The sequence below is a fragment of the Neltuma alba genome, unplaced genomic scaffold (assembly GCF_004799145.2).
Source record: "Neltuma alba isolate B1F8T4 unplaced genomic scaffold, ASM479914v2 tig00012185_pilon, whole genome shotgun sequence".
In the NCBI taxonomy this organism is placed as follows: Eukaryota; Viridiplantae; Streptophyta; class Magnoliopsida; order Fabales; family Fabaceae; genus Neltuma; species Neltuma alba.
Window position 1 is genome coordinate 631,796 of NW_021636727.1, and position 24,657 is coordinate 656,452.

The window sequence follows — 24,657 nt, forward strand, 5'->3', positions numbered from 1 at the left end:
TCCTGTCCCTCTTTCTTTTTCCTTCCAAAATTCAATTTTGGGCCTTCAATTCAGTTTTTTTTATTAGACCTGTCGAATTTCGTTGATTAAAATTTGTTCTTGTTTCCTTTTTTTTTCTGGGTCTAACAGATTGCTTTGAGCCAAAAAAAGGGACAAGTTTGAGCCTTTGAAAATGAACAATACTTTTAATAACTTGTGACAAATTGGACACTTTTAGGTAAAAAATTAATTATGCTGCCAATCAACCTGACCCCACATAATTGAGAGAAGCAAAGAAAATGCTAAAAGTAAGTATCTGTCCATCTTCCTCGAATTCTGTGCATATATATTTTAATTTCTTCATTTAAATAATTTCCTAATTGGTCCATTTGAAATGTGGGAACATTAACATCACAATCATCCGCACTTGTATACAGGAAAAAAATCAATTATTTGAAGTTTAAACCTTTAATATTTTAAACCACAACACTTAATATTTGTTGTCAAAACCAAAATAACTGTTAGCCAATCCCAATCACAAGTCACAATTAACACTCCAAGTAGTCCAAGACAGTCATAACATAATTGTATCAATCCATAACATTTGAGTCCAAACCAAAACAAGCAAAACACAATAATATAAAATTTAAATCCATGACATTAAGGCTAAATCAAAGCAACCACAAAGCAATTTAACATTCTAAGATATTTGAAATTGAAGCTGTTAATTGCTCTTCTGCAAAAAAAACACAAGAAAAAGAACAATTTGTTAGTAGTATTTAAACAAAGTTGAAAAAATAAATTAAATAAAATAAAGAATAGAAATTACCAATGTCAATATCGTTGAAGTTATCAGTATCAAGTCTTTTTTAGTTTTTGATGTAGATGAAGATAACCAATTTTGTGCACAAATTAGTGCCTCGGCTATCTTTGATGATGGGGAACTTCGGAATTCATCAATAACATGACCTCCTATACTAAATGCAGATTCTAAAGACACGGTGGATATAGGCATGGCCAAGACATCACGTGCAATCAATGAAAGGATTTTGTACTTGGAACCATTTAGTTTCTAGCATGCCAAAATGTCAAAGTTAGGATGAAGCACATCAACTAACTCAGCTGGAAGATACTTGTCCACTTCTGCATACGTATTTGTTTCAACCTCAATCTCAGTTTGGGTAATAAATAGTTGCAGTAGAGGCCTAGATTCTGACATTGCCATATGAACTTGAGTTAAAAAGGCAGGATCACTTGATGCTTGTGTCTGACTTTGGTTTTGAGATTAAGATGTGTTTTGTTTCATGCCTACTTGAATAGAAGTCATATAAACGATACAAGGCATTTGTAACTTTATTTGTCATAGCTTCACGTTGTGTAGAATCAGCAAATATCTCATTAAAAGCAAGCTTCAAAAACTTCATTTTATACCTAGGGTCAAGAACCATTGCTATCACCAACAAAGGATTGAGATTTTCCAACCTCTCAATGCTTTTCGTACTTGCCTTGCATCCTCTTAGCAATATCAGACACCAAAAAATTAGGATTATTTGCCCTTGTATGCAGGATAACAAACACATCAGCTATGTGTTGGAAGCATACATTTGAGGTAACATAAAGTGATCCTGAAAATTGCAAAATGATGTCATAGAACACTTTTAAAAACACAACAAATTCTTTAGCATCTTTCCAATTTGAAGCATCAGGAGGACCAATTAATGTTTTCTCCACAAAATAGTTTGTGTAATCATTATCTTCTTTCTCTATTGTTTCAAAGACGCTACTGAATTTAATGGCATTCTCCAACATGATGTAAGTTGAATTCCACCTCAATCCATGGTTAGTAGACTCTTAAAGTCAACTTTCATTTTCTCAACAAGCTCTTTGAATTTAAGCAACATTCCTAGAGAAGATCTCACATATTTAATGGCATTCTGAATACCTTCAATAGATTTGTGCATATTCTTCACACTATCACAAACAATCAAATTTAAAATATGTACACAACACCTCAAGTGTAAGAAGTCCCCATTACATACTAGACCATTCAAATGGCTTAAAACACCTTTCAATTTTGCCACTACATTGTCATATGAAGATGCATTCTCAACTGTGATAGTAAACACTTTCGCAATACCCCAAGCTAATAAGCATTTCTTTATTTCTGATGCAATTATATCACCCTTATGATTTTCAACTACACAAGAATTCAAGATTCACTTTTGGTATGTCCATTACTTGTCAATCCAGTGAGCAGTCATGCACATAAAGTTAGAATTTTGATAAGAAGTCCATGTATCTGTAGTGAGGCAAACACGAACTTTGGTTCTTTTGAAATACATTTTCAACTTCCTTGCTTCTTCAAGATATAATCCAAAATAGTCCCTAGTGACAGTCGCTCTTGATGGGACTTGAAAATGAGGTTTTATCTTATTCATCATTTGTTTAAACCTATCACCTTCCACAACTCGAAAAGGCATTTTATCCAATATAATAAATAATGCAACAGATTTTCTACATTCATTTTGATTAAATACATAACGACTCAATGTTTTAGAGGAACCTAGTTGAGAGCCTGACAACAAAGATTTTGTCCTCTTATTAACTCAGTTTGGATTTAAGACATACCTTTCTATATGTTTTCTTAATCCACTTGTCCCATAGAAGGAGTGACAAGTAATTGTTGTTGGAGAATACTTGCACTTTGCTTGCAGTTCTCTATTTGTTTGGCTCAAAGGAAGCTTGTCAAAGTGATCCCCAAACCATAGATTTCTATCTCTTCACTCTTGGTTCATCTCCTCCTTCACCTTCAATACTTGTCAAACCTATGTCTTTTTCCTTTTCATTAACAAAGGGCGTTCCTATAGTTCTAGTTTTAGTTTCACCACAATCTTCTTAAGCAATTTATGCATTAGACATCTTTAAAATTAAATTAAACTTCTTTTTTGCATAAATAGGAAAAAGAACACAAATAATTTACAATTCAATAACTAATCAATTTACCTCCTGACAACAAAGAGAAGAACCAACACAATGCATATCAATAACCATGCTCAATTTGAATCATGCATGGATAACTGATGTTTCCGTTAACTGATAATATATCCTCCGTCTCTTAAGTCTTTATTGTATTTTACTAATGAAGCCAGAGACAAAAAGGTCACAGTTGTCCGAATTAAAAAAAGAAAAAAGAACATGGAATGTGTGAACAGAGTTCAGACCTCTACTTGCAAGCCGAGATGAATTGATTCAGGTGTTAGGTGAAGGCGAGAAGAATCTATCACGTGATGTGGGGACAATTCAGAGCGAAGGCAAGAAGGAATCATGGCAGCAAGCTCACGGGGAGTTCAAAGCAAAGGCGATTATAGGGAGAGACAGGGCGAGAATCATGACAACACAATTAAAGATAGCAGAGTGAAGGCAAGAAGGAATGAGCTTACTCACTGTGACACGACGGCTGGGGGAGTGGCGATTCATGTTGACGCGGGGAGAATAATCTAGGATGAGAAATTTCATGGCAATGCAATGACACTAACAGAGCGAAGCGAAGACAAGAAGGATAATGAGTACTAGGCCTACACAGCGATACAACGACAGGGAGACTAACAATCAGTTCAGAGCAAAGGCGAGAAGGAGTCACAAGTGAGGCCTGGAGTCTGGAAATTGAGAGGTCAAGAGGGAGATGGAATAGTATTAGAATTTCAGGCATATGTTTTTCTTTGTATATTTTAACATTTACAATTTTTTTAAAATTACATATCTCGAGATGAGACCAAAATGATGTTGCGTCCATGTCCCGTCCCGTTCAGCATTTTGTCCTATCCTAAAAATTGTTGTCTTGTCTTGTCCCGTCCCAAAGTGATCAGGACTGAGACAAACCCACTGGGATGGGACAATTTGAATACTCCTAGTTACTAGCACATACTCATCTATTACAAGCAATAGATGAGTATGAGTAACAATACTTGTCTGTTACTTAAAGTAACAGACAAAAACTTTTTTTTAAAAAAATTTTGCTCAGTATCTTTGATCATATTGCCGTAACACAGTAGTGCCATTCTCTTCTTTGCCCGAAGCTCCTCTCTTTTAATAGCTTCTCTTCTCTTTTCCTTTTGCTTTTCTCTTCTCTTCCTTGTCTTCTCCTTCATTTTTTCTCTTCTCCTACAACCTCTCAACTTTCAAAAACTTTTTTTTTAAATTTTGCTCAGTATCTTTGATCATATTGCCGTAACACAGCAGTGCCATTCTCTTCTTTGCCCCAAGCTCCTCTCTTTTAATAGCTTCTCTTCTCTTTTCCTTTTGCTTTTCTCTTCTCTTCCTTGTCTTCTCCTTCATTTTTTCTCTTCTCCTACAACCTCTCAACTTTCGCCACGAACTAAGACTCCATATTCTTGCAACTTCTCGTCTTCTAGCCTAACACCCATATGCCCAGAGCTCTTTAAATTGCATGAAAGTGGGTTCTTTCTTCCAGTAGTGGAGACACATTCTTTTCTTCTACAACGATGCCCACCAGCTCCTCTTCTTCCACACAAAGTATGTAGGTTTGTGGCTTGTATATTATATGGGTTTTAAGGGTTTTGAAATAGATCAATGTAAGTGTCATGTGGGTGTTTAGGTTTTCTATTTACATTGATTGTTGGTAAGAATTGCATTTAAGAAGTATTCAACATTGATTGGGTTGCATTTGAAGATTAAAAAACTTGGTAAACTTGTTTGAATCTTAATGCATATGAGGTGTTTGTGAAAATGTCTAGAAGAGAAATGTGATTGGCATATGGTAGTTAATTAAGTATTCTCAATGTTTAATCTCTATATGGAATTTCAGAAAGCTTTAGATGTTATTTGAACATGTATATAACATAATAGTTAATTGAGTATTGTCAATGTTTAATCTCTATGTTCAATTTAGAAAGCTTTAGATGTTATTTGAACATGTGTTTATATATGTGTATATGTGTTGATTAAAATATAATAATTAATTGAGTATTGTCAATGTTTAATGTATATATTGAATTTTAGAAAGCTTTATATGTCATTTTAATATATATATATATATGTATGTGTGTGCCTCTCTGTGTGTGTATGACTTCTTTAAAATGTGATTGTATATAACCATATTTGTTAAAAGAATTTACATCGACGATGGAAGAGACCCAATTGCTTTGTTATTTTGCACAAATTATTGAAGAATAACTAGGTTATATCAATATAAATATATAAATATATACATATATATGTATATATTCAATTTTCAAAGAATTTACTAGTTTCATTTATTTTCATATGGCAGTAAACATTGGTCATTGTACGTTGTTTGCCCCGTAGATAATGTCATTTACTAGTTTGATTTCTTGGGTGAATGTCTAAGTGGTGAAATCGAAGTTGTCTTCAACACGTGAGTTTTATCATCATATACTTGGTTTTCTTACTTCATTAAATTATTTTAATGTCTTGTCATCATTTCCATTTGGTCATAAGTTTTTGAAGACATATTGTATACGGGGTAAGAAGTGCCAGGCAAACATGGAAGATGACTTAGCACTAATCGATGGTAAGTGTTTATATATACCTTTATTCATCTATACTAATACACTTTTGATTTATAGTGTCATTGCCAACCAAGAATTATAGAGTGTGGATATTATATGTTTCATGTATGATTAGCCTAACCTTATTTGGAATTAATTAGAATATTATTGTTGTATGGAAAGCATAACATGATAGATTTAATTCTGCCAAATTACTGTCATTATTTGTAGTCTATTTTTGTTCTACTTTTGGTTTTGCTGAATTGTTAAGTTGCAGGTCGAATAAAAATTGTCCATGCAAATATTCTACTTTTTTCTTTTGGGAAAAACATATGTCTATTTTCATCTGTTTTAGAGAACAGACGAATATGGAGCCAACATATTCGTATGTTTTATCTAGAATAGATGAATATGAATGCCCATATTTATCTGTTTCAGATCAGAAGAATATAAGGGTACTCATATTAATCTATTTTAAAATAGATAAATATATGATTACTATCTACACCTTTTCAATCAATGCTATCCCTAAACAAACAAATACTGGGCTCTATAATAGACAAAAATAGCATATTTTGTAATACTGCTCACAATGCACTAAATACTTACCTCTTATTCACCCTGTCCAAAATATAACTTAAAACTCTCTCTGATTCTAACTATAAATGCTAGATAAATAATTTGTAAAAACTAAAATAATTAATTAAATTAGTTATTCAACTAAACATTAGAACGGTCTACACCTCTAGTCTTTTAATATGGATTTAATTAAGGAGTTGGTGTTGATCCTACATATAAGATTTATTTCTCATATGTATTTTTTTCCTAAAACTATCCCTATTAATTCTCATTCAATAATAATTAAATACAACTATAATTTAATAATGCACTAACGCATCCTATAAAATGAGTAATGCTTAGCTTGCTACAATATAATGTCCTAGTCATTCCAATCACTACTCCTTCTCTTGACATGTATATATTATATATGCAACTTCCTAAGTTGTTAAATGAGGAGGAGGAGTTAGTTGTTGACCGAAAATGAAGAAAGAAGAAATTATAATATTCATCAAGTCAAGTGCTAAGTCACCATGATGGTTTCTTATACAAGGGCAACTTTGAAAGGAGGTGGCGGGTAATAAAATGAGAGAGAAGCAAAAGGTGCATGAATTTCAAGTCATATGGTACTTCCATTTGTTTTAGAGAATCGGTGGATGAAGTTATGACGAAGCTGATTTGAAGGAAAGGGACACACCATGCTTGAAGGGGACTACTAATGCCAGGGTCAAGTCTTTGATTCGTACTATCTACGATAATGAACACGCGCCTTCGTCACTAAATTACAAGGTCATTGATTTTATATTTTAACAAAAAACTCCAAAACAACTCCCCCATCATATTTTTCATATGAATTCCTATTAGTAGAAAGTACTAGCTCCAATGTTTAATATAAAAATAATTTAACTAATTGAAATATATTAAGAAAATTAGTTAAGTTAGTTATTTGTAACAAATCAAACTTGATTCCTCAAAGTACCCCTTTTAATTATGACTACTCTTAGATGAAAACCCCTAACATGTATAATCAATATGAATACTTTAAAGAATAAATTAAAATTTGAAAGACAAAATGAATTTAATTAGATCCTATATCTATGACTAAATCTAATTCCCAATATCAAGGAGTAAAGGTAGTTCTTATTGAGTTTAGATGCAATTTTGACATCGATTTACTTCTCAAGTGTAATTTTGCCTTGATTTTTTTTGTTTGAGTACAATTTTACCTCTGATCTTCTAGTGCAATTTGCCTGTAGGAGTCAAAATTGTACTATTAAAAAAATCAACGGTAAAATTGTATCTAAAAAATAAGATCAGAGTTAAAATTACATTTTAACCCTATTTTATTTTATATATGCATGATGATTAAAGGGGATGGAAAATTGGAAAAATATAATCGTCAAGTTAATTTGGTTATTCTTGCTTCGAAACATGAAAGTCAACTAGGTGTTGATCAAAGGCTATGAATCGCATCGTTCTTCCAGTATAAAACGGTGCGTTTTGATATTAATTGCAGGTTGTTTGAAAAACAGACGAAACAACGTCTGATACAAATCCTCTTAATAACCAATAGGAATAATTTGCAGAACAAATTATAAATTTCAAAGACCAGAGCAAATTTTTTTTGCTAACTCTTACATTTAGCACTGAAAAAGTATTTATCATATCCAAAAACTGTATAGACGGAATTCTCTAGAAGTTTATTGTCCAACATAAAAATCCATAAATCAAAATCTAGAGGCAATATTTTTTACAGGAAAATTATAATGTGGTCCATGAAAAAGAATATAATTATAAAAAAAAATCCTATAAGTAAATCACAAATTTCATTTCAGGAAATAACATCACTTGTTATTACTATTTTTTGGTAATTATATTTTTTTTATTTGGAATCTTATAATGATTTCTCCTATTTTTCCTGTTCCTAAAGCATGAAATAAATAAATGTAATTTTGAAATATAAAAAAAACAATAAAACTAGACGACAATTTTGATTATCATCATATATTAACCTTTCTCTAGAAGTTGGCACTACATTTTGAATGCTAACATGTTCACATGGTCTCCACTCAAATACAGCACAAACTCACAAAAATCCTCAACTATAAATACCCTTCCATTGCCTTCTCAATCTTCATACACTTAAGCCAATACTCATAAATAACCACATTTAGTGTTATCCTTGCTGTGAAGATGGCTTCAAAGCCTCTTGCAACCTCTCTTCTTCTCACTCTCAACCTTGTCTTCCTCACCATGGTTACCTCATGTGCTCCATGCACACCACCAAACCGACTCCCCCGACACCACCAACACCGACCCCGACACCGCCAATGCCGACCCCGACACCGCCAATGCCGACCCCGACACCGGGAACTCCGACCGCCCCTTATGTTTCCAAAGCCTTCTCCTCCTTCTTCTTGCCCCCCTTCTTCCTCCTGCTCTCAGGCCCATTGTCCTATAGATGCCCTTAAATTTGGCGTGTGTACCAATTTGCTGAACTTGTTCAATGTTACTGTAGGATCGCCACCAACAATCCCATGTTGCAGTCTTATTACTGGCATGGTTGGTTTTGAAGCTGCTACATGCCTTTGCACTGCCCTTAAAGCTAATGTTCTTGGCATCAACCTCAACATTCCAATCTCATTGAGTGTGATTCTCAACAACTGTGGAATGAACAACTCTGGCTTCCAGTGCAATTAATTATTTTTAATACTTAATCTTGTTTTATATATAGTTTGTCGTGGATGTTTGTTTCATTAAGTTTGTTTTTCTTATTTTGTTGTGTGTTTTGGGTATAGGGTCCCGTTGCTGCAGGCCCTTTTAATTAATGCCAATAATCATTATCATAACTTCTGATAACTTCTGGAATAAAGTTAGTTACTTATATACTCTATATATATATATATATATATATATATATATTGTGCTCATCATTATTTATTTATCGATTAGCTTAAATTTTTCTTATGCTTTATATTCATTCGATTAGAATTCATTTCACTCTTGATCATATATCATTATTATAACTTTTCGTATTTTCATATTTATTAACTTCAAAATTATTTTTTCTCCTCATTGTAATCCTCTATTGTATATATATTTTTAAAAATGTCACTTAAATTAAAATATTGACTGTTCCTCGTCAATGGCAAGTTGCTCTAGTAACCACGCCATTTGTCATGCTTATGTGCATGTGTGCTTTTGTGGCTTCTTAATACTCTCTCTGGTTCAAAATATAACATAAATTTTATATATTATGTTTATTAAGAAATTAATTAAAATCACTTTAAAACAATAAATCTGTAATGCATTTTTTTTTTCAAATATATCCTTATCAATGAGAAAATAAAGAAAGATGCAATAAATAAATTAAAGAGGAAAGAGACTATATGAGGACAAAATTGAAAAGAAATCATTAAATATTTAGACAAAAGTGAATATTATCTTATAAAAATAAGCCCCTCCAACAAAGTTTATCTTATATTTTAAACCAGAGGGAGCAATTAAGAAATTCATGTAGAAATAATTGTTTCGATTTTATAAAAAAGGATTGAATACATCAAAAGACAAAAGTCTGCCCTGCCTCCTTACTATTTCACTTTACTTGGGCAAATCTTATATTCGAAAACATTTAATTTAATGTAACTCATTAACTCATATATGGCTCCATGCATATAGTTTCCCTCAATATAATTGATTTCTCACACGCGCAATACTTTTAGTATTTTTATTAAATAGATGCATAATTTAAAATAAAGATAATTAGCTAACTATCATGTTTTTCAAAAAGATAAATTTAGAATTTAAATATGATTAATTGAGAACTTTTAAGTAATGAGTACTAGATAAGCACCCTGCATTGACTAAATTGGCTTATTAGGTGTCGTATGTAATCTTAATCTCCAAAATGAAAATCAAATGAAACGGAGTTGCCACAAAATTTTACAATGAAGAATTTTGTAAACCTTTTTGAAAATTTTTTTCTATATTCCCCTTAATTCTTAATTTTGCTTATTAAAATATTAATTTTTTTAAATTTCTACTTAGGATAAAAAATTGGATTCAAAACCATGTCAAGACTCAAGAGAGTCAAGAGAGTCAAGAGACTCAAAATGCAGAGAGATGCACCTCACGACATATAACATATTTTTTCCACCATTCCAATATTGCATAAGAGGTTGATATTAAGAATATTTTTCAATTATAATATCTTAATCAAATATAACATCTTGCATTTTGATAAGATAAATTCAAATATGATTTTTTATTCAGTTAATTTAATTTAATAAATACTAAATTAATTATTTATTAATTTAATATTATTTTATTAAGCCAATTGTTTTATTAAATATTCTATTGAGCCAATCGCTGTATATAGACTCAGGCTTTAGATCTCTGTTATAAGCTCATATTTATTTAGCTAAAGGATAGCCTCTTCCCGCTCCTGATGTCATTATACAATAACAAATAATCCATTATCTCATAAGTGCATTGCAACACGAGGAAATAGGAAGTAGCAACATATAAATTATGGTTAGGTTTGGTGCGGAGCATTGAAAATGAGAAATAAGGATTGAAATTGGGATTGAAAACATATATTAAAAGGATGCTTAGCATGAGTGATTTCTTATCACCTAGGTTTAGGTAATTCCATATAGATAGGATTAGAGAATACCATCTCCCCTCATGGTATTGCCCAATCCCACATATATGAGTTTGTCTATCATACAATTACTCATACTAAACATCCTTTTAATATACCTGACTACTCCTGGCCTAGTGGTGGCTGGCTAGGTCACAAGTGAGGCGAGTCTCTGCTCTTTGAGGGCGGGGGTTCGAATCCTCACTTGTTAAAAAGGATACCAGGGAGGGCTTTACTTGTCGCCCGGCCGCCCGGCCCGAATCCGGACTAGTCGATCGCTCGGGCACCTAGTAATAGGGCTAAAAAAAAGCGCGGTTGGATACCGGATGGTTTAGACAAAAAAAAAACTTCCTTTTAATATAGTTTTGTATTTTCAATCTTAATCCATATCCCTTATTTTTAATACTCCGTTACCAAACATGACCTATATGAACACAACACCACAAACTACCCCCAGCATCTTCCAGTTACTTTTGAAGCTCTACTTACATCTCTTGATATGGCACGACAAGGTAAGTGACCGACCCACGTAGCACATAGACATAAGAATGAACAAAATCTAATAATATATGTGTATTCTAAGGTTTAATACGCATACGGTACGTATATGAATAACGTATTGGCAAGCAAAGGGCCAGCACGAGTCATGTACCCAGCAAAGTGTCCCCAAAAACACTTTTTTGAAAATCAAGACAAACTCATCCACTTATTTACTTCATATATCATAAAAATACTTTTAATAATAATTTTAATTCTACCTAAACACCCCCTAAATCATGAAGGAAAATGACACTGGTAAAGGCATGAGAGAAACAAGTAGATCCAGAATATGATTATTATATATATTCTTTTCGTTCTAAATGTAAGAGTTACTCTTAGTCCTATATGTACAACAAACCTATTTGTCTATCATATTTTATCATTCGTTCCTAAATTGATTTATCTAACATATAGATTGATATATGATCCAATGTTATGTAAGGATATTTTAGAAATATCATGTCATATTTATTAAAATTTAGCAATTTATTTATGGGTTAAAGTGTAAATTTTTCTTGAAAACTTTTACTCAGGAGCAATGTTGCCCCAAAAGTTTTTTTGAACTGAATGTCACCTTAAAAGTTTCAAAATAGAACAATGTTGCATGTTGCTGTTAAAAATATTAATTGTCAATATTAGTTATTTAATGGGAATGGGATAATATTATTACATTTTAAAATATTCGGGGTGACATTAAACAAAAAAAAACTTTTAAAATAACATTGCTCCTGAGCAAAAATTTTCAAGTTAATAAAGTGGACTTATTATCTGATATGGAAGCAGGGGGAGAATCTTTAATGATAGCTTCCTTGTCCATTGAAGCATGGGTAGTGACAGAATCTGCAGAGGTAATTGAATTTCCGCTTCTAAGAGATATAGCATTAACTCCACCAATGTCAGGATTCTGCTGGGTGTCAACATTAGGGTTAACTACTACTTGAGATGGCAACTTCCCCGAGCCTTGACTTTGCATGTTACTAAGTGTATTAGATAACTGCCCAATCTGAGTTTGAAGATTCTGAATTTCTTGGCTATGTTGCAAATCCTTTTTTTCAAACTTATCCATCAGGAGTTTCATCATGCCTTCTAACTTTGAACTCTCATCTTGATTGGGCATAGTTTGCCTAACTTGTTAGAACATTTTACTACCAGAAGAGTTTATGCCTTGATTGATCTGTGATTGTTGAGGCTGGCCACTCCCATATTTGAGATTTGGATGGTCACGCCATCCAGGGTTGTATGTATTTGAGTAAGGATCATATTTCTGGCCACCTTGAGTCATAGGCTTAGTGTGGTATATTGCATTACACGAGTCAACTCCATCATTTAGGTAAGGGCAAGAGTCAGTGTTGTGAGTAGCTAGAGAGCAAATAGAGCAAAGTGGCCCAATTAGAGCTGTAGAGTCAGCTTGTGGGATGAAAGCAGAGGAAGATCCCATAGAAGGAGCCACATTTTGGGAGTTTTTCATCTGAAATACAACTATTTTCTCCATAGCAGATGTTAACTTATCAATTTTGCTCTCAAGGCGAGACTCAGAATAAGATGAATGCAATCCAACTTCATTTACTCTAGCTTGCTGCCTAGTACCAAACTGTTGGGTATTTTCAGCTTTCTTTTCAATCAATCTCCAAGCAACTTCAACAGTCAAGTCAAGAAGAGCACCTCCAGCAGCAGAATCTAGTAAATCTCTCTCAAGAGGCAAGAGCCCTTCATGAAAATATTGAATCAACAATGTATCTGAAATTTAGTGGTGAGGGCAACTGGATAACAATGCCTTAAAGCGCTCATAATACTCATATAAGGATTCCCCAGACATTTGTCGGCAGCCACAAATATCCTTCCTGATGGAGGAAGTACGTGATGCTGGGAAATATTTTTCCAAAAACAACCTTTTTAGCTGGTCCCATGAAGTAATGAATCCAGGAGGTAACCGAAGAAGCCAATTCTTCGCAGAATTTTCCAAAGAAAATGGGAAGGCACGCATCTTAATCTGATCCTCAGACATACCAGTAGGCTTCATAGCAGTACAGATCATATGAAAAGTCTTCAAGTGATTGTATGGATCCTCGCCTGCAAGACCATTAAATTTTGGAAGTTAGTGAATCAATCCAGACTTTAACTCAAAATCAGTGTCAATATCAGGATAATTAATGCACCAATTTTGAAAATGCAGATCAGGTGAAACCAATTCCTTGATAGTCCTAGCAGGATTAGCAATGCTACTGTCAGAATGAGAAGAGTCAGGAAAATTAGAGGAATCAGCAGTTAACTTAACACAAGAATCACTTTCTATAAGATTGCTAGCTTGAGCCCTCCTTCTTTGATGAAAAGTCCTCTCAATCTCAGGATCAAATTCAAACAATTCCTTGCTAGAGGATCTAGTCATGCATTGAGCAGTTATCACAAATCAAAGTGAAATGAAAAAAAAAAATTTGCACAAAAAAATGCATAGGAAATATGCAGAATCACCTAGAACTCAAACCTAAAGTCTAACCGCGAATTAATATATTGAAGTTGTTGATGTCTAGCGGCAGAATGGAGAAAGAAAAGAAAGGTCCTCCTCCCCCTGAATCCTTGCTCCCCAAATAAGGAAAATAGTTTAATGGGAGAAAAGGAAATTTTTGTAGATCCAAAGCTCAAGCCCATTATTAATTAATTGACCCACTTGATTTTAGCTATTGGATTGTGCTTAGATTCCAAGAAACAATTTTGCACCATTAGATTTTCTATGTGCCCCTTTCTTGACCTATAAGAATTTAAATGCATCCATTAATGTAGATTATATCCAAATATAATTAAAAATTAAATATCAGATATGCACAAAAATTAGGCAAGAAATTGCAAAACTTTCTAAAAATAATCTTTCTAAAAATATGAGACTTGTTTCCAAAGAAATAGGAAAAATCAATTCCGAGTCAAAAATAGGAAAGCACAAAATATTTATATTTTTAATCCAAAATCTCAATTTTTATGCAAAATCCAAGAATCAACCAATTAATTCAATAATGCATAAAAAATTCATTTAAGCTCAAAATTATTATTTAAATCCTAATTTAATGTGGGATAAAATGTATAAAAATTGGGCTTTACCAGTTTGCATAATCTTTTATTTATCTTTCTTAATTTATGCAAATAAATTAAATAATTTTTATATTAAGAATTGGGGGAGTATATTAATTGAAGGGTCCCAAGGTAACACTACCAAACAATTTCCACACAACCATTGGATGGTATTTGAAATTAGACATGGTTGTCAAAAGAAATAATAATTCACGCGGAATCTATCATGCATATTTTAACTATTTAGAAGGTCATGTTGAAAGGAAATAAAATCCTTCGATGATTTTGTTGAAATAAAAGAAAATTATATTTATTGATCCTTAATTATATTATTTTGTTGAAAAGGGAAAAAAAAACTACAAATCATGTATCCTTCTTCATCATTTTTCTTCTTAAAATCTCATCTTTCTTATATGACATCTTTCAAAAGAAATAAATAATACTATTTCTGATACTTAATATAAACGTTATTACATAACTAATTTGAGAGGATTAAAAAAATTAATTTAGTTAGTTAATTATAATAAATGTGTGTTGATTTTCTTAAACCACCATTTTTAATCATATGCAATAAAACTACTATTTGGTGAGAATTTCTTACCGTTGATAGGAATATTTTAGAAAAAAAAGTTATAAATTTGAGAGATAAAATATATTAAAATCTTATATTTAAGACAGAACATAATCTTTCACCTCACCCTTATGTTAAGGACCGGAGATAATACTTATTGTAAGCCACTAAATAAGATCTTAATTACATTTTTTCGAGATTACCCTATTAAAAATCTTATTAATTGGTTACAATTTCTATAATTTTTTGAATGTAACTCATGTTATTAAATATGATTAAAATTGGTTTTTTATTTTATTTTTTGGATTAACTGCTTCTTACAAGGACGAAAGGAGTGTTACTGTCAATTGGAAAATTGGCACGCTTGCATTGGAAGCATGTTTCATATGGAAGATTTTGATAAGAAACCAAAATAAAGCTCCATTATAGATCAACTCTATCATACAACAATACATTTATTTTGATAACTCTTTTTTCTTTTTCTTTTTTTCAATTGCATGCAATTGTTATATTTCTAAGTTTTACACATGATTTTCTTTAGTTACACTTGATTATTACATTCGGTCTTGAATATACAAGTTAAATAAATAATTTAGTTTGATTTAAAAAAATATTTTAATCTAATTTGTCTTTCAAATTTATAATTTTTTACTCAAAATTTTTTTATTAATTACTGAGACTCCCGCTCAAAAAATAGTTTAAATGGAGATGCTTAGAAATATAGTTTACAGAGAAGAAGAAATATTTATTATAAATAATTAATTTAACTAATTTTTTAAATATTTATAAATAGATTAGTGATTTAGTTCTTATATTAAGATGAAAACTAGTACAAATTATGTGAATAGTTGTATAAGCGGCTACCAATTTTATTTTTAAATTTAAAGAAAATAATTTCTTTTTGAAAAAATCGTATAAGTGTTTTCTTTTGCCATCAGAAAAACCGTAAAAGTTGTTAGAGTAACAATACAAGAGCCCAAGCCCATCATGGATAAAAGATGATATGGTCTATTATAATATTCTGATTAGTTCTCTAGGACTACGCGTCCTTTGGCTCCTTTCTTTTCTCACCTTTCTCACCCACGTCACTTGCGCACATTTAACTATATATACACTCCACTGTACAGCAATCAACATCAAGAAATATAATATTCAGAATGCTATATTTTATTGTTTTCTTTGCTATGACAGACTATTCTTACTTTCATGCTAGGACTCTGTCCCTTCTTTAAAAGTTACACAATTATTCCCATGATTCTAAAAATTTAGCACTCCTTGGTCTTGAGTTAATAACTATTTCTCCGGTCCTTAATTTATGATTCAATTCTTAAATTAGTTTGGATTTTAAATATAAGACTTATTTTTTATATTTATCAATTTTTTCTAAATTATCCTTATGGAAACTCTCTCAACCATAATCAAGTTGAAGAGTGAGATGGGGTATTAAGAAAGATGATTATGGTGTTTTAGGAAAAATGTGTCACTTTTCTTATAATTAACTAACTTCTTTAATATAATCAAATTAGTTAAATGGATCTTATATTAAGGACCTTGAGAGTATTATCATTATTCTATAAAAGTATTGTATAGTGCATAGTTACACGCCCGATGAATATTCATATTTTATTTTGGAATATGGTAATTCTAAATTTTATATTGAGTAATATGAAAATTTTCTTTAGTCAATAATTTATTTGAAGATTAAAATCATTCAATTATTTTCTTTTGTCAATGGAATCAAACATGGGCTCAAATCAGTAATTTTTTTAAATTGAAAAATTATTGAATTAAAAAAAAGCTGCCCGCTTCTTAATATATTACTACTTCCGGTTCTAATTATAAAATCTAGTTGACTAATTTGAGGAGATTAAAAAAATAAATTAAGTTAGTTAGTGTTGGCTTTTCTAAAATATCTTTGCTAATCAAGTGTATTGACTAGAATTACTATTATTAGAAGGATTACCTTAAAAAAATATATAAATATGAGAGATAAAGTGGATTGAGATCTTATATTTAAAACCAAAATAAAAATAACCTAAGATCTTATATTAAGGACCGGAGGTAATACTCTATCTAGATCGGCTTAAATTATAAACTAGATTTTGCTGATTCAAAATTTATTGGCATTCAAATTATATTAGTTTACTTTGGCCAAAAAAAATTATATTAGCTTACACATATTAACTAAATATTTTCATAAATGAAAGCTTATAAATATTGAAAGCATAATTATAAGAACAAAATTTAGATCTGGCCAAAAAAAGAACGAAATTGAAAATTTAGATACATTTAGATAATTTTTTCAGAATTTACCCAACTGATCATTCGATTTTCTTTTAGAAAAATGATTCCTCGATTTGGTCGAGCGGGCACATATGCCAACTCATCGATCCTTGTCGATGACAAGATTTCATCCAAACCGTACATTGAAATATATCAACGGTCATCAATAACAAGCACACTGCCGTGATCCGCAGCTATCAGCCCTGCAGTAAACAAAGGCCGTCGATTGATTAATGGAATCAACGGTCTGCATTATCTAGAACTCGGCGCGCAAAATTCCCGGTCGAATGCCGTGTATAAAACCATGGATAAAAACCACACTCTTGCAAGAGTAGAGCCACCATCCTCTTATTGATCGCATCCCACTTTCAAGGTAGCATTGTAATTGAATCCTTGCAATGGCACGAACCAAGCAAACGGCTCGCAAGTCCACCGGCGGTAAGGCTCCTAGGAAGCAACTGGCAACCAAGGCTGCTCGGAAGTCGGCTCCGGCCACTGGTGGTGTGAAGAAGCCTCACCGTTTCAGGCCCGGTACGGTGGCGCTTCGTGAGATCCGAAAGTACCAGAAGAGCACTGAGCTTCTGATCCGGAAGCTTCCTTTCCAGCGTCTGGTTCGTGAGATCGCTCAGGACTTCAAGACGGATCTCCGATTCCAGAGCTCCGCCGTCGCCGCCCTTCAGGAAGCTGCTGAGGCTTATCTAGTCGGACTCTTCGAAGACACTAACCTTTGTGCTATTCACGCTAAGAGAGTCACTATTATGCCTAAGGATATTCAGCTGGCGAGGCGTATTAGGGGTGAGCGTGCTTGAGCATTCAGTTAGATTTGTATAGCGTGGCCTGCCTAATGCTTAATTGGCATAGTTAATTTGACTTAGATGGATTTACCTTTTGGAGCTTTTGTAAGCAAGTGCCGGTGTAATAGTTTCCTTATGAATCAAAACAAGATGTTCTGTTCAGTTAATTTCTTCTGTTCTTCTGCTATGTGAAAATTTAAGAATTCGGGGGTTTTAGTATGATTCATCGTTGACTGGAATGCAACCTGGTGATAGTGAATCAGTAAGCCGGGGTAAGGATTCTCAATTTTGTCTCTTGCTTGTACCTCTGTTTTTAGTTAATTGGGATTCGTGCATCTTCAAGATTCCTCTAGGATTTGCGGAAGAAGATTGTTACTACACTTGGTTTTAATTAATAAGATCTAGGGTTTTATAAGTAAAAAAAAAAAAAATTTTATAATTAGGATTGGTAATCAGTGCCGGACGGAATTAGTATTAAAATTCTAACAGCATTGTGTAGAACTGCAATTAATCGGGACTGTAAAAATGTTTTGTCGTTGAGGTCTTCTCAAGTATGCTATTGTAAGGGGGAGCAATATTGATCTTTCATTCGTTCCTGGTTTACTGTTTAGACTGGCTCTGCTCAGGAGGTAATGTGGCATAACGTGCTAGGCCTTTTCTGACCTCGTAGCGAGTTTTCATGAAGATGAAGAAGCCTAGTTTGAATTTTTTGGGCGAACAGTTATAAGGACCTGTCATGGATCTGGCAGTTTTGTTTTTATTCCATTGACCTGTCAAAGAACAAGTGAACAATCAAACTAGAGTCGACCATTTGATTTTTTTGTAACCAAGGGAGATGTTTTGGATTTGGTGCTCCATTGGCGAGACATAGATATCATTTGAGTTTCCTAATACTATTTCAAGCTATTAATATAAAGGGTTAAAGTGTAATCCACTCCCAAGGTCTTTTATTTGCGCAATTTCAACTCAGAAGTATTTTGAGTTGTAATTTTTGTCATGCATATTTCCAAGTGGGGCAATATTCGGCCTATTAGATGGTTTGGCTAAATGGTGTCAAAAAGCTCCCATGCTGGAAAGAAACTAATTGACACGTCATTCAATAGGGGACACAGCAAATATACAGGTTGGCCTTGTCGGATGAACTCATTAAAAGAGACAGATGCCATTTGAAACTCAGTCGAGGGCACACGAAATGCGAAATATTATCAGGAGAGCAACCAGTTCGGGGGACTTATGTGGCAAAGGTGATGGAAGAATCTGTGTCATCCCCCGATAAGAAGCATTAGGACGAGAGCGTTGATGCTGAGGGAGGGTGCGGAGTCGGAATACAAAAGGGATTAGAGGTACTGTCACTGCGGTTTGGCTGTCCCACGCTGGACTTCATGGACAGAGAGGAACCCTGGGAGAAGATTCTGTGGGTGCCCTAACTATTGGGATGCATGTGTGTTTTATGTTGTTGGGTTAGTAAAAGGGGTTGTAATTTTTTGCGATATTGTGTGGGGGAATGTGTGTATTTTGCGTGGCACGAGGAAGATGTAGATGAAAGGTTGAAGGTTGTGATTAATGCGCTTGTGGAACATGAGATAAAAACTTATATTGAAAATGTGAGGATGCCGATGCGAGAGATTGCGAGGGAAGAAAGTCTAAACAAAAGAAACGAAGGTATTATTGCGGTGTATGGTGAAATGAAGAAAGTGTAGATGCAACAAGAGAAGGAGCTAGCGCTCTTGAAGAAGAAGCTGGACATAGTAACAATGGATCTAATCATATCATGGGTGTTATTTTTTTGTCATTTCAAGTCAGTAATGTTGTGGTACTTGTAACGTAACCATGTTGGAGGGCTTTTTTACCGAAATACGATAAACAGTAAAACTTTTTATCAAAATACTGCACTTTTAAAACTATTTACCAATATACTACACTTAAAATCGTTCTTGGCAAGAACGATTTTCAAATTACACACAAATCGTTCTTGGCGTGAACGATTTCACTTTTTAATTTTTTTTTAAAATGAAAAAGTGAAATCGTTCTTGGCGTGAACGATTTCTGAAATCGTTCACGCCAAGAACGATTTCACTTTTTCACTTTCTCCTTTCCCCATACATTTGAATTGCTGCCAATTATGTGTGCAAAATCATGCGTCTGAATTTTTGCCAATTATGCATGCAAAACCAACCAATTATGCGTCTGAATTTCCACCAATTATGCATGCAAAACCAACCAATTATGCGTATGAATTTCCACCAATAATGCGTGCAAGACCAACCAATTATGTGTGCTCTGTAAACATTTTGACATAGCATGCGAGAATCCCGTGAGGCTACAACTATGGCTTTATATATATGATACGTGAATTCCTTCCCTTCACACCTCTTCACTTCTTCTTCTTCTTCTTCGCCGAGTTCTCTTTTCTTCTTCTTCTCACTTGTTGTTTCATTTTCATTATTCTCCTGTACTATTAATTTTTCACTCTTGTTTCCAAACAAGACAAGCTCTTTTACTGCTGCTGTAGGTATGTTGTTTCTCTTCTATTTTTTCTTTTAAAAAATTTACAGTTGTGATATACAATTTGATTTTTCATCCATACTATCCTTGATGAGTTAATATTTCATTGTTCTAATTTTCAGGAAGTGAGTGGTGGGTTCAACAATCTGGAATATTTGTACTCTTTCTAAGCTAGGTGCCTCTTATTTTAACGGTAAAACTATCATCTGTTATATTGTTTTAAGATGTTAAGATTTTGATATAAGCTTCATTTTTTCTTGGTATATGATTATTATTTTTTGTTATGAAAGTATACTTCTCGAGAAGTTTAAATTTGGTAAGATAAAATTGAAAAATAATTATATATACGCCCTAAATATCAAATATGTGGTATATATTTAGTTGGTAAATTAAAAAAAAAAAGTCTTCTACCCACTTCTAATGAACCATTGCTTTCATATATTTTGTAGGTAAAAATAAGGTGTAAGTAAAATTGAAATGAATGAAGAGCACTCATAATTTCTTTTTTTCATTTTGCCTTTTCCATGCTATTTGTTATGTTGTATTTTTTAATTGATGATGACATGTCATGATATGAGTGTTTTGAATCAAGAATAAAATACTCTGACTATTCTTCTAGTTTGCATCAATTACATAGATCTTTCCTCTATTTTAAAAGCATACATCTAGTCCAATTAGTTAACACTATTAATAGAAGTATTCTAAAAAGATTCTAAAAATATTATTTTTAACTGAAATTTATATTAAAATAAAATTTATTTACTATTTTACTTCTGATTCTAATAAAGTCTTAAATTATATTTTTATAGTTACATTAATTTCAATCAGTTAAGGCAAACATAAAAGATTTGATTAAAATTTTAACTAATTTTTTATAATAAATATATATATTTAACTAAGTATGTTTATAAATCTTTGTAATAAAGAAGTGTTTAAAAGTTTTGAATTATAAATTGAAATAACTTATAAAATCTTTTAAACTTATATCATTTAAATTCTATGATAAATAAAAACTAGGAATTTGAAATATATTTTTACAATTTAAAAGAAATTAAAGTAAATAATTTTTAATGAATGTGATAAACTAGAGAAAAAATCTTTATTTTTGAACCCTTCATTTCAACCCAATGGTCTAAAAGATTTTAGTCCAATTAAATGTTTAATTTCATGCAATAAATTAATATTTATTAAATTAAATTTTACAAAAATAATGAAATAATAAATAGGTATTATAAGGTATAAATAATATATATGTGTAAAATGAAAAAAAAATCTTCATGATATGTTATTATTAAAATAATATTACAAGAAAGAATTTAATATTAAAAAAAATATGTTTAATGTATTTTATATAGTGCAATAATATATTAATTAATACTTGATGTAAATAAAATTATAGAAATACAAAAAGAAACAAAAGGAAAAAAAATCTATTTCTTAAACTTATTTATTTATTTTAATTGCAAATAAATAATTTACAAAAAATGATTAAAAAGTTCTGAAAATTACTAAATTTGTAATCAAGTTTGTTTACTATACTTTAACAGATTTTGACAATAATAGCAATAACACATCTTTTATAGTAGTTTTTAATTTGGATTTATGCAGTTTTCATTATATATTTTTTCCCCTTAGATATGGATTTCATTATGTGTTTGGTTATATAGGATATTTGAGCTAATAATAAATATTGATTTTACAAAAAAGCAATGGTATAGTGGAGTTAATTTATTTGTATAATTTAATCTTACTTGACTAATGATTATAATGAAATGATTAGGAAGTAGAATGGATCATAGAAAGGAGTTCGTGTGTGTATTCGCAAATGGACGAATTTTTAATGGCCCAGCTGGTGTAACATTTGAATCTGATAATGTGAAAATTATCAAAGTTGATGAAAACATTACCTTGGGCAAATTGAAGCAAGTTATTGGACGAAAGTTGCGACTTCCTCCCTATCAAAACGTGACAAATTTAGTATATAGGTATCCTACATGCATAAATCCACCACAATACCAAGCATGCAATTTGGAAGATGATACAGATATAAAACAAATGTGGCAAGTGACTAGAAGATTTTCAACTCAATTAACATGTGCAGAGTTGTATGCTAACATATGTGATTTACCAGATAATCACCATATTGAGTCACAACCCATAGGTGATTATGTCGAAAATATGCCCCCATCAAGTAGCAATAGGGTGAACATGATGGAACAAGAATCTATGTTTAGTGATGACATGGAAAGTTTCCAACCATTTGAACTCCCCATAGATGGTGGGAACATTATATCATCATGTTCTCTTCCTCACGTAGAAGATATCATGGATGAATCAGAGGATGAGGAAGAATATGATTCTTATTTAAATGCTGGTAATGGGGATGATAATGGTGACAATGACAATGAATATGACGAGATGAATGAGCAAAATCAGGTTACAAATGCTTCCTTGTCACAAATTCATGTTGAGTCAGTTACAACTCCTGAATTTGGTGAATTAGAAGATATTCTGCATGTTAGTGATAATGAAGAGTTAAATGTTGGGAAAATATTTAGCAATGTCCAAGTTTTAAGACGTGCAGTCAAGCTATATTCTGTTCGTGTTCATCATACATTTAAGGTCTATTATTCTTGTAAAAAGTATGAAGAATATCGTTGTGTTAACTATGGAGATAATTGCAATTGGAGAGTGAGGGCTTGCAAAAAGGAAAGCAAGAACTATTGGCAAATTACAAAATATGGGGGGCCTCACGTATGCTTGAGCACGTCATTAACTCAAGACCATCCAAAGTTGGACGCAGATGTTATATCATCCTGCATTGTGGCAATGGTAACTGACAAACCAGATGTGAAAGTGTCACAAATTATTGAGAGGATGCAATCAATGTTTGGTTATACTGTGTCATATAGGAAAGCATGGAAGGCAAAACAATTAGCAATTGCGATTGCCTTTGGAAATTGGGAGACCTCATATTCCTTGCTCCCAAGATGGTTAGCTGCAGTTCAACACTTCATGCCTGGGTCATGCATATATTTTTCAAACAAACAATGCTCTCAAGTCAATACAAACGGTCAACCGATTGAAATGTTTCATCGTGTTTTTTGGACATTCAAGCCATGCATAGATGCGTTTCCGTATTTAAAGCCCATTATACAAGTTGATGGAACATTCTTATATGGAAAATATAAGGGCACATTGCTTATGGCAATATCACAAGATGGCGATCGAAATGTTGTGCCACTTGCATTTGCTATAGTTGAAGGGGAAACAAGATCTGCTTGGGCATGGTTCTTACACCTTGTACGCCAATGTGTTGTAAAAGATAGAACAGGAATTTGCTTAATTTCAGATAGACATCGTTCAATTTTGGCTGCTGTTGCTCAACCCCAAGTTGGATGGCAACCACCACATGGACATCATGTTTTTTGTCTATGACACGTGGCTTCAAATCTTCACAAAGCACATGGAACAAATTGGTTAAAAGAGAAGTTTATAAATATTGGTGAGATTCCTTGTGCTTTTTATGATCTTATAACTATTTGATTTTATAATCATTCTAACAAGTGCTAATAATAATATGTAGGGTATGCTTATGAACGTCATGTTGTTGACAGAGAATTAGCAGAAATAGCATTGCACCATACTCCTGCAGCTAGATGGATCGGAGCCATCCCAAAAGAGAAATGGTCACGTGCATATGACTTTGAAGGTCTTCGTTTTGGACACATGACAACCAATCTTGCAGAGTGCATGAATAATGTATTTAAAGGTGTTCGAAGTCTACCAATAACAGGTTTAGTTAAGGCAACCATGTATAGAGTCAATAATTATTTTGTCAAACGTGCCCAACAAGTTCATGCTCAAATTATGGTTGGTAAGGTATTTTCCGAGACAATGACAAAGAAGTTAGATATAGCAACACAAAGTGCATCTGCTTGTATAGTTCAAGATTTTAACAGAATAGCAACATCATTTGAGGTTATGGAGCCATATAATGTTCGATGTCGTCAATTTCGTCGGTGTTGCAAGGTGAATTCGATTGACAGAAAATGTGATTGTGGAGAGTTTCAAGCAGAAAAGTTTCCATGTATGCATGCCATTGCTGCTTGTGCACGAGTAGGCATAGACCATTTACAATATGTGGATCCTGTTTTTCGGTTGGAAACTATGCAAATGGTTTATAATAATGAGTTC

At 32.5% G+C, this 24,657-nt stretch overlaps 2 protein-coding genes across 2 annotated transcripts; both read left to right on the forward strand.

Moving 5' to 3' along the window:
* The first annotated feature begins 8,258 nt into the window (after nucleotides 1-8,258).
* Nucleotides 8,259-8,765, forward strand: LOC114724336 (14 kDa proline-rich protein DC2.15-like). Its single transcript, XM_028910676.1, has 2 exons — nucleotides 8,259-8,394; nucleotides 8,512-8,765. Exons 1-2 carry the CDS (start codon nucleotides 8,259-8,261, stop codon nucleotides 8,763-8,765), a joined length of 390 nt encoding a protein of 129 aa, XP_028766509.1.
* An 8,733-nt stretch (nucleotides 8,766-17,498) lies between these two features.
* Nucleotides 17,499-18,122, forward strand: LOC114724382 (histone H3.2). The gene has a single exon (XM_028910718.1). It carries the CDS (start codon nucleotides 17,560-17,562, stop codon nucleotides 17,968-17,970), a length of 411 nt encoding a protein of 136 aa, XP_028766551.1. The 5' UTR covers nucleotides 17,499-17,559; the 3' UTR covers nucleotides 17,971-18,122.
* Nucleotides 18,123-24,657: the final 6,535 nt, after the last annotated feature.